Source organism: Oryzias melastigma, linkage group LG24 (assembly GCF_002922805.2).
Source record: "Oryzias melastigma strain HK-1 linkage group LG24, ASM292280v2, whole genome shotgun sequence".
NCBI lineage: Eukaryota > Metazoa > Chordata > Actinopteri > Beloniformes > Adrianichthyidae > Oryzias > Oryzias melastigma.
The window spans coordinates 6,526,788-6,538,083 of NC_050535.1; the positions used below are offsets into that span (position 1 = coordinate 6,526,788).

Below are 11,296 nucleotides of genomic sequence, written 5' to 3' on the forward strand. Positions count from 1 at the left end.
TTTCTGTTTTTAGGCTGTATTGGAGTTTAGCTAATATTTCCAGCTACATGCTAGCTGTTTTGGCTAATTTAGGCTTTTTCGGGTTTTTTTGTCCAATCAGGAGTTTAGCTAATATTTCAGCAGCATGCTAGCTGTTTTGAATAATTTATGATTTTTTTTTCTCATTTTTTAGGCTATTTAGAGTTTTTTTTAGCTACATACTAGCTTTTTTTGGCTAATTTAGGCTTTTTTTTATTTTTTAGTCCATTTTGGTGTTTAGCTAATATTTCAGCTGCATGATAGCTGTGTTGGATAATTTAGGTTTTTTCAGCTTTTTAGGCAATTTTGAAGTTTAGCCATTTTTTTCAGCTACATGCTAGCTGTTTCGACTAACCTAAGTTGCGTTTTTTTTTCTGGCTTATTAGGCATTTAGCTAATATTTTAGTTGGCTATCAGCTTAAATGTTTTTAGCTATTGATTTCAGCATCTTCAGCTATCAGCACTAGCATTTAAAGTTTTAAAAATGTAGTTTTAGAGTGTTCAATAAATTCTTATCTTGTTCGGCCCACGACCTAAGGTGTGTTTTGGATTTTGGCCCCCTATGAGATTTAGTTTGACACCCCTTAGCTAAACACACCTGATCCAAGTAATTAGCAACAAATAAGGAAGGATGTTTGGGAAACCTGTAGGAGGCCTTGAGTTTTGACACCCCTGCTTTAGAATGAGGGAAGTTTTGGCCCCCCGAGCAAATTTTTATGTTATAAGTATCCAGAAATGCAATTTTAAGCTTAATATGTCCTCCATCAAATGAAAAAAATGTCTCAATAACAAGTTAAAAGACACAATTTTTCATCTGAGTTGGTCTTTAATAGAAATATAGAAAACTCACCAACAAACATCTCATAGATGAAGACTCCGACCGACCACCAGTCGCACTCACGGCCGTAATAACCTTCCCCGCCCTGAGATTGCAACACCTCAGGGGAGATATAGTCTGGTGTGCCCACCGCTGTGTCACAGCGCACCATTCCTGTCTGCAGACACACAAACACAACACATTACACAAGAAGAAAAACAACCGCACACGTTAAAAATAAGAGTCGGCTGTTTTATTTAAAGATTCTTCTTCTGACTTTGCTTTTACACGAGACAAGAAGTTGCATGACAACATCTGGTGGATTTTTGTAGAACCTGTTATTCTTCAAATTGCTGTGGTGAAAACAAAAGTTTGAAAAACACTTTGCAGCCCAGAGGAGAGGCGGGACAGCAGTTACATTCCAGATAGTTTTATTTTTTTAACATGCTAACTTCAGAGACCTTCTGACCCAACTTTTTCCGCTGTCTGAACACCTGGTGGTGCCGTCGAGCCCCAAAGTAGAGAAATTCATCCGAAATAAACTCACAGAGTCCATCTTCATGCACGTGCCGAAGTCCGCCAGCTTCAAGTGTCCGAGCTGGTCCAGCAGCATGTTGTCGGGCTTCACGTCCCGGTGGAGGAAGCCCATGGAGTGGATGGCGTCCAGGGCGAGCACCACCTCCGCCGTGTAGAAGCGGGCCCACTTCTCGGGGAGGTCGTAGTTCATGGTGAGGGTGACCAGGTCTCCGCCGGGCATGAACTCCATCACCATGTAGAGGTGGCGGCGATCTTGAAAGGCGCAGCAAAGCTGGAGAAACACGACCGAACTTTATTTACAGAGCTGCTCGGGTCATTTTAAAAGGTGTCAAATAACAGAAAAATAAAAAAAAAATTGGAGCTATTTACTGATCTTTTAATAAACATGTTTAACTGGATTAATTTAATATGATTCACTTCCTTGAGGCAAAAAAAATTCATTCAACAACTTTAATTTTTAGTTTGTTAATTTCACTTTTACATTGATTTGCTGCAAACTGCTTTTCTGGTTTTCTGTCTAAAGGCAGAGATCAAGCTACAGGTGAGAAAATAGCGTCTTTTAATTAAATCTCGTGGGAGTCTAAGACGTTGCCGGGAGACGAAAGTGTCAGCGAAAAGTAGCAGAAGCTGGAGATTAAAAATAGATATGAAAATAAAAGTGCTACTTAAAGATGGTGTTCTAAAATTAAATTATTCTTGCTAATGTGCTACTTTGTCATTTTAATGGTGAGATTTCACACTTTTTTGTGATTTTCTTTCATTTTTAATGGGAAATTAGAAACAAAAAAATGAAAAAAATTATATTTTAGAGTAATTATTTAAAGTAAAAGAAGTATTTTACGTTCATTTTTTCTTTTATATCTGTCGATTTCTAATTAAAAAAAATCTTTAAGAAAGTACCTCCATTATGGCTCTTTGGTAAACGAAAAATATAAGTGACTGGAAAGTAAAGTTTAAAAAAAAAAAAGTAAAATAATTAGCCATAGTGGTTGGATAATCAAGAACTAGACATTTTTTTTCAAATTTCAGTCTTTTAAGTGTGCCTCGTGGTTAAAAAAATACAGTTAATTAGCTCTGTTTTAATTTTAGATAATTAGATTTATGAATTTCTGGCTAAGAAGCACCACCAACTTTTAATTTTTTTTTTTTCATTGCTGAATTTACACTCTCACCACTAGATTTGCTCCTATATGACACAGGAAGTCTTTTATTTTGAAAGGAAGTCTTGTGAAACTCTGTTTAAAGTTATAAACCGTTTCATATTTTTTGGGGGAAATAAATCTGTTTTCTCTTAAAGTTTGTTTTATTTATGCCAGGGATGTCAAACTCAATCGCACAAGGGGCCAAAATCCAAAACACAAACGCTGAAGCTGATAGCCAACTAAAATATTAGCTAAATGCCAAAACAGTCTGAAAAAAAAAAACGTAAGCAAAACAGTTAGCATGTAGCCGAAATATTAGCTAAACTTCAAAATAGCCTAAAAAAATGCAAATAAAGACTAAATTAGCCGAAACAGCTAGTGCGTAAATATTAGCTTAAACTTCAAAACAGCTTAAAAAACTTTTAAAGAAGACTAAATTACCCAAAACAGCTAGCATGTAGCTAAAATTTTAGCTAAACTCCAAAACAGCCTAAAGCATCCTAGTAAATGCCAAAATAGTCCAAAAAGCTAGTAGAATGCTAATTTTTAAACAACTTTAACTGTAACTTTTTAACATAATTATGAGTAATAAAAAGGCAGGAATGTTATTCCAGGATAAATAAACTTTCAATAACTTTCAATATTTTACTCTGTATAAAAATACATTTTGTCTAAATTATACAAGATAGAAATATGAGAAAATATTGTCGGGCCATTAATAACAATAAAATAAAATGATCTGGAGGGCCGGTTAGAATTACCTTGACTTTGACACATGATTTATGCCAAAAAAATAATAGTTCATTTATATTTCTCATACAAATATCAATAAAATAAATACAAAGTTTTATTTTCTTAAAGGATGTGTGGCTCATACTAGGTTGTGGTGAGTGAGAAAGATGGCCGACCCCTCTTCTAGACACAAGCAGTTTACAATGCTGTTTTTTTTTACTGAATGTATTTTCAAAACTCTACACATCTAGACTCCAAACATTCTAACTGAATGAAGGAAGAGTCTACATTTCAGGCTATGAGGAAGAAAATATTTAAGAGTTTCATAAGAAGAGAAAGAAACTGAACATCCTGTTTGTTAAAGAGCCCCATTAGTCGTCACACATTCGAATGTGTGATATTTTTTGTTCACATTTGACCGACGCCCTGGGGGGAGGGGTGTGCTGCAGACTCAATCACACCAGTTTCATAGGCTAAACTTGAATTTAGCTAATATTTCAACTACAGGTTAACTGCTTTGGTTCATTTGGATGTTTTTCAGTTTTTTAGGCTAATTATGAGCTTAGCTAATATTTTAGCCTTATGCTAGCTGCTTTGGCTAAATTAGACATTTTACCAAGTTTTGGGGGCTAATTTACCATTTAGCTAATATTTCAGCTACATGCTAAATGTTTTGGTTAATTTTGACTTTTTTCCGTTTTTTAGGCTAATTAGGAGCTTAGCTAACATTTGAGCTTTATGCTAGTTATTTTGGCAAAGTTACACATTTGACAATTTTTTTAGGCTAATTTGGCATTTAGCTTATAGTTCAGCTACATTCTAGCTATTTTGGCTAATTTAGCTTTTTTCAGTTTCATAGGCTAATTTGTAGTTTAGCTAATATTTCAGCTGCATGCTAAGTGTTTTGGCTAAATTAGATATTTTACTAGTTTTTTAAGGCTAATTTAGCATTTAGCTAATATTTCAGCTACATGCTAGCTGTTTTGGCTAATTTAGAATTGTTTTTTGTTCTTTAGGGATAATTTGGCATTTCGCTAATATTTTAGCTAGCTCTTAGCCTCAGCGTTTTCAGCAATTAGTTTCAGCCAATTTAGCAATCAACTTCAGCATTTTCATCTATTAGCTTCAGCATTTTTAATTCTCAATTTTAGCATCTTCAGCTATCAGCACTAGCATCTTCAGTGGCCACATTCAGCTTACAGCATTCACACTAGCATTATTGCAGGTAATGCTATTTTTCTAGTTTTTAAAATCTTTATTTTTTTTTAATGAAGATTACATAAATAAAATTTGGCTGCATGTGGCTTCCTGGAAAACCGTAAATGTTTACGTTTAGCCACCCCCCACATAAGAGAAGAAAACAGTTATGTGGCCCCCATTAGAAGTTTGGAGACCCCTGCTCTGGACGGTTCTTGCAAAGATTTTGTAAAAAAAAAGTCGACTTCCTGCTTAAGTTGTTGCCGTGAAATACAAATGTTTTGTAACAAGAAGGATGCACGTGCACACCTGGACAATCCAGGGACTGTTGGAAAAGGCCATGATGTTTCTCTCCTCCCAGAAAAAAGCGGAATCCGACCGTTTGATCATCTCAAACTTGCTGAGCTTCTTCATGGCGTAAACCTTCTGGGAGGTTTTGTGCCGAACCTGCATGGGAACGAAAGCAGAGGAATCACCTGTGAGACTGTAAACAACACATCCATGCAAGGACAATGAGAAGAAGAAGCCGTCTCAATGTCACACTGACCAAAGATAAAAGGCAGGAACGGAGGAACACGCCCACAGAGAGGACGTGCATGCACACGTTTTCAACACAAACATGCACGAGCCCCCCCTGCAAACTCCTGCAGCAGACAACATACTTATCCCCCACATAACAAACCTGCCCAGACTTGTTCCTGCCCCAGAGCAGATACCAGATTTTATCAGCAGACTTTTGAAAAACACTTAGGCAAAATAGTTATTGCCAAGAAGAGAACCAGTCAAGACGCTTTAATATACAAAACTGATTTATTTTATGTGAAATGGTTTTTGCAGATGGCTGCTCCCTCTGGTGGTTCACTGAGAGTTTGGAGATAGAAGGAGAAACGTCTCACCAGCTGTACTTCTCCAAACGCTCCTCTTCCAATCAATTTCACTTTTTCAAAGTCGTCAAGCTTCACCTGGAGATCCTGCAGCTGACTCACCACCTTTTCATCTGAAAGCACACAGACATTCAGAGGCATACGGGGAAAAAAGAAAGAAACGCTGCATGCACTTGGCTTTAAAAGCGTCTGGAAAGAAGCACTCCGACTGAAAAAGCCGCCATGGGGCTTTAGTTGAGAGGAGGTCGCAATCTTTAACATTTTGTAGCAAAAAAAAAAAAAAAAAAAGATTCTGATTCATAACCAAAATGTACCTTTGAGTTTAAACAATAAGTGGAGCTGTCAATCACAGCGTCTAGTCATTAGGAGTTCTGAGAATTTCCAGTGAAGCAGACACTTCACTGAACTCCCATGATGCAAATGAGGAACGATCCGCATCGCAATAAGATCTTAACTTTTTAATGATTACAACAAACTCCAGAACTTTCCGACAACTTCAGATATTCACTCATGAAAGCTAGGACTGACTTCTATTGTCAAGCATGGCGGTAGAAGTGTAATAATTTGAGTTTTTTGCGTTCCTAGGTTTTAATTTAGGTCTCAAGTTTCACAGCAGGGCGACCAAACTCTTGTGATTTGAGATCTCCTGTTTTTATTTTCTCTTCTTCCCCTTTTCAGCGCTAATAAGTAAAAAGTTAATGAGTTCAAAAAGCATTTTTTAGGATGGACTTCAAAATAAAAGAATGTGAGTACAATGTCAGAGCTGACATGCTGCAACAGGAGTTTAAAACAGATTAGGATGTTTTAAATCCAATGATGAAGACTTTAAATTATGAAGACAGACTAAAGTTAAAAAAATAAAAGCTGGTTAAAAAAAAGCTTTTCTTTAAAGACCCACTAATAAAATTGTATTTAGTCTTTTTTTTAACAAGCATTTTTTAATAATATTCAGAAAATTAAGCTTAAAATAGCATTTCTGCGTTTTTTTTTTTAGTCAAATCATTGTATACCAGGAGCAGACAAAAACAGATGTTTAAAAAAGAGCTTATTTGTTGTGCTGGGCAATGGGGAAAGGGGCGGTGTTGCTTCACATTGACAATTCAGTGACAAATTTCTAATGCAGAAATGATGTCCTAGATTTTAAAAAATACAAGATAATCATAATAATAGTCTTAAAACATATCAAAAGAGGAGCTATTTTCTTATATTCTTTTATTCTGAAAATCCCAACTTTTATGTTTTCCAATGTGCAAATACAGGAAGTGCTTCATAACGCTTTAAATTAAGTGTCAAATTACAGTTTTTTAACTATAAAGTTACTTAATTAGATGTTGCAGAATAAACTGGTGATAAATATAAATATTATTTAAAAATTAATAATAATATACAGGTTTAAGGTCACTTTTTTGATGACTTTAAGAAGAAAAGATGTGGAGCTCTTACATCTGTTGAGGAAGGAGTCTATGTTTTTGTTTTTTCTCAGGACAGGATAGTTCAGATCATGAGCCAAAGCTTCCATAGAGTCCTGAAAGACAAAAAATAAGAAACAGAAAATGAACGAAGGGAGGAAAACACATTTTTTATTCATCCAGAAGTACAAATATTTGCATTTACTATGATTTCTACTGAGATTCAACAGGAAGACCCAGCTTTAGGGTTGAATAACATCCATATTTTTGTGGTATTGGTAAATAAATGTGGGCTGCACGGTGGCGCAAGTGGTTAGCGCTCTCGCCTCACAGCGAGAAGGCCCCGGTTCAAATCCCGGCTGGGACCTTTCTGTGTGGAGTTTGCATGTTCTCCCCGTGCATGCGTGGGTTCTCACCGGGGACTCCGGCTTCCTCCCACCGTCCAAAAACATGCTTCATAGGTTAATTGGTGACTCTTAATTGCCCCTAGGTGTGAATGTGAGAGTGAATGGGTGTGTGATTGAGGCCCTGCGACAGACTGGCGACCTGTCCAGGGTGTACCCCGCCTTCGCCCTTCAGTAGCCGGGATAGGCTCCGGCACCCCCGCGACCCCGAAAGGGACAAAGCGGTCAAGAAGATGGATGGATGGATGGATGGTAAATAAATGTTCACAAAAAGTGAGCACAGCAGGAGAGCAGTGAGACATGCAGGAAATGTTTGGTTCGCCAGATGAGTGGGAGGGAAAACTGGAGCACTAATGACTGGCACGGCGAAAAAATAAACACGAGGACAAAGAGCGTCGGCCTCGCAGACAAAACATGTAACGATTAAAAAAAAAAAAAAAAGTCACGTGATGTTGTTACAGCCGGCTGGCAGAAAACACAACCCGTCCACGACTCAAGCAAACACCCCCACATGGGGTTGGGGGGGCCTCAGCAGCCTCTGAAGTGCTGGTGCTAAAGAGGTGAAGCACAAAGCAGAGGTCAGGTGAGGTCATCCACCTTGAATGTCTGCATAATGAGACGTTGAGTCATATCTATTGGCATTTTTTTTTTTAGGTGGGTGGACATGTGGAACAATTCTGTGCCTTTAAATAGCAGCAGTGAGGAGAGCCCCCCCCCCCGCGTCATGATGAGCAGAAATAGACCAAAGCTCAGACGCTATTGTTGGACAAAGAGCTTATGTTTCTGAATCCGCTCAGAGCTTTTGATATTTGATCATTTTACAAACCGATTTTCCTAAATATGTAGAAACCAAATAAACTAATATTCCAAAATCTCCATTAGACGAAAATTCTGAAAAACAAGAACATTCTGAGGGCTTAGGAGTCACATCCATGTCTAGATGGTTAATGTTTGGTCCTGTTGGCAGGAATCTGAGATTTTAAATGAAACTGGTTAGCTTAGGCTTTTTTAGGCTACTTTAGAATTTAGCCAATATTTCAGCTACATGCTAGCTGTTCTGGCTAATTTGGTCTTTCTCAGTTTTTAGGCTGTTTTGGAGTATAGATAATATTTTAGCTACATGTTAGCTGTTTAGGCTAATTTAGGCTTTTTAAGTTTTTCAAACTATTTTTTTCAGCTATATGCTAGCTATTTTAGCTAATTTAGGTTTTTCTCTGTTTTTTTTTTTGTCCAATTAGGAGTTTAGCTAATATTTCAGCTGCATGCTAGCTGTTTTGAATAATGTAGGATTTTTTCAGTTTTTTAGGCTATTTGGAAGTTTAGAAAGTTTTTTGTTTTTTAGGCTATTTTGGGATTTAGCTAATATTTCAGCTACATGCTACCTGTTTTGGCTAATTTTGGCTTTTTTTGTTGCTTTTTTAGGTTATTTTCGAGTTTAGCTAATATTTCAGTTACATGCCATCTGTTTTTGGCTAACTTTAGCTGTTTTGGAATTTAGCATATATTGTAGCAACATGCTAGTAATTTCTGTATCTTTCAGCTACCAGCACTACTTTTAGAACCCAGTTAGGCAGCAGCATCAAGGGTCTTAGCTCAATGCATGACCTGTAATTTAGCTACAATTATTAAGTACTAGAATATGAGCTAAATTGGGCCCAGTAACATTTGAAACCCAAATAAAACTTGAAAAAATATTTGTGCCGGAAAAAAAAAAGTAAAATTACAATACCCAAAACTTTTTGCTATTTTAAAAGTAAATGTAATCATTTCAGCTTCAAATATTCTTCTTTTTTTGTTTAAAAACTCAAAATTTCAACATCAAAACTTTTTTTCAGTTCAAATCTTTTTGAACTCTTTGTGTTAGCCCTGCCCCAAGATGCCACAATGGGACCAGATTTGAAACTGAAAACTAAGTTTTGAAATTGAAATGTTGAGTTTTGAAACCTACAAAAACAGAACATTTGAAGCTGAAATTTACTAAGTATTTTAGAATAGCAAAAAGTTTTGGACATTTTCCTTTTTTTTTGGCCAAACACTTATATTTATCTCAAGTTGTTTCATTTTGGTTTCAAATAATATCGGCCTCAATTTAGCTCCATAGAATGGCAACTTAAATTATTATAATACAAAATTAATGGAAATTGCTTAATTAAATACTTATTTTATGACTTTATTAGGTACTAGAATATGGAGCTAAATTGGGGCCAATATTATTTGTAACCCAAATAAAACAACTCAAAAAACATTGGTGTTTTGCCCCAAAGATAACATAATTTTGTTTATAATTATAAACATAATAATTTTCAGCTTTAAATGTTCTTTTTTTAAGTTTAAAAACTCAAAATTTCAACATCAAAACTTTTTTTTTTAGTTCAAGTCTTTTTGAGCTATATGTTAGCTCCGCCCCGACACGACACAATAGGGCCAAAAGTTCCAAAACTGAAAATTTTTGATTCAAAACAAACAAAAAAAAAAAGGTTGAAAGTGAAACCGAAAACTACAAAATTTTTAGTTTTGAAATATTTTGTAGCTGAAAATGTTATGTTTATTTTAGAATACCAAAAAGTTTTGGACATTTTAAACATTTTTTTGGTCAATTATGAATATTTATTTCACGTTTTATTTGGGTTTCAAATAATATCTGCCCCGATTTAGCTCCATAGAAGGCGTTACCTGTTAGAAACATTTCTTTAAAATATTATTATTCAATTTTTAATGCAAAATTGTGAACCCCCACCCCACAAAATTACCATCCAAATAAAGACCTAACGTGAATTTTTCCCGCTTTGCATAAAAAAAAACTGTTGTGGACAAACAGGAAATGATGACGTCAGGTCAGAGCAATCTCCATCTCAATTCCAGGAAGTTACTTCAGCTTCCTGTGTCGGTTCCCTGCAATAGGAAGTGTGATAGCCGCCGTCGCCCTCATGCCCCACACAAGCGCTTTCAGAGCTGACCACAGAGCTGATCAACGAGGCTGACCACAGAGCTGATCAATGAGGCTGACCACAGAGCTGACCACAGAAAGACGAGCATGACGTCCCACTTTGTCTGCCTGTGACACCATCTGAAATAATATCAGTCTTTTCATGTGACTCACTGCTGAGATTAGACTGAATGTCCTCTCTGTGCTGCACAACCATAAACAGGATTCCTTTTATTTTGATTTATCTGATAAATATAAGAGTTAAAAATAGGGTAAATAAAGAGTAGCTACTTTTTCAGTAAAATCCTGATAGGTGGTGTTTCCCCGAGCACAAATAAAAGCATTTTTAAAAGGACTTCCTTCTTACCAAGTGTCAATTTTAAGAAATATTCCAACTATTTAGACACTATATGAAAATGGTGTGTTAATCTCATCAGATTATTAATTTAGATTTATATTTTAAAGGAAAAACAAGCTTCCACCAGTCAGAAAAGTTTGTCAACACTGAGTTTAGCTGATATACTACACCTCTAAATAAAAGAATGAGAAGCTCCACGTGTTATTCTCTTTCTGCCTGATCTTTGTACTTCAGCTGTTTCCTGGACGTGTCGTGACAGGTGATTTCTGAGCCTCATAAGTCACACCTGAACGATTCTGACGTGAAACTCACCCCAAAAAAGGATCTAAAGAGACGAGAACTCACCAGCAGGGTCTCCAAGTTCAGGGCCGACTGTGGGTTCCTCATGAGGGACTCCAGCTTCTTCAGCCGGCCCTCCACTCTGCTCTCCGCTCCCGGCATGATGACAGGATCCGGATCAGAACCGCGCGGAGTTCTGCTTTCGTGTCCCCGAAAGGCGCGCCTCTCTGTCCGGGCTCAGCTCCGCATGTTTGCTCCTCAGGTTAATTATTCATTAAAGTTCAGACGTGCCTCCCAAAGTTTTTCCACGAATATCTCAAAGGAAAGCGGCGGGAAAGCGAGCGGAGCTTTTGGAGGCTCGGAGGTGGCGCGCGCGCGCTCAGGTGCGCATTTCCAGGTGAGCTGAAAAGTAAAGTACGAGGCGAAATCGGCGCCTCCAACCTGTTTGACCTCGCAGGTGTAAAGGTAGTCAATGTAGAAACTGCATCCGGTTTCAATTGTTGACATGGATTTCAAAGTAAAAGTCGGAAGTAAACTTCAAATCATTATTATTATTATTATTAAGCATTTTTCAAGAAACGTAATAACACACT

At 36.9% G+C, this 11,296-nt stretch overlaps 1 protein-coding gene across 1 annotated transcript in view; it reads right to left on the reverse strand.

The window, feature by feature from the left end:
- The window catches only part of LOC112158227 (rho-associated protein kinase 2), a 41,070-nt gene extending 29,876 nt beyond the window's left edge, over positions 1 to 11,194 (reverse strand). Inside the window, exons 1-6 of the mRNA XM_024291478.2 lie at positions 10,770 to 11,194; positions 6,771 to 6,852; positions 5,340 to 5,440; positions 4,753 to 4,890; positions 1,383 to 1,643; positions 869 to 1,013 (exon numbers count right to left, since the gene is read on the reverse strand). Of these exons, the coding sequence (XP_024147246.1) occupies positions 869 to 1,013; positions 1,383 to 1,643; positions 4,753 to 4,890; positions 5,340 to 5,440; positions 6,771 to 6,852; positions 10,770 to 10,865 (823 nt within the window). The 5' untranslated portion in view covers positions 10,866 to 11,194. The remainder of the gene's footprint in view (positions 1 to 868; positions 1,014 to 1,382; positions 1,644 to 4,752; positions 4,891 to 5,339; positions 5,441 to 6,770; positions 6,853 to 10,769) is intronic.
- Between the last annotated feature and the right edge of the window lie 102 nt (positions 11,195 to 11,296).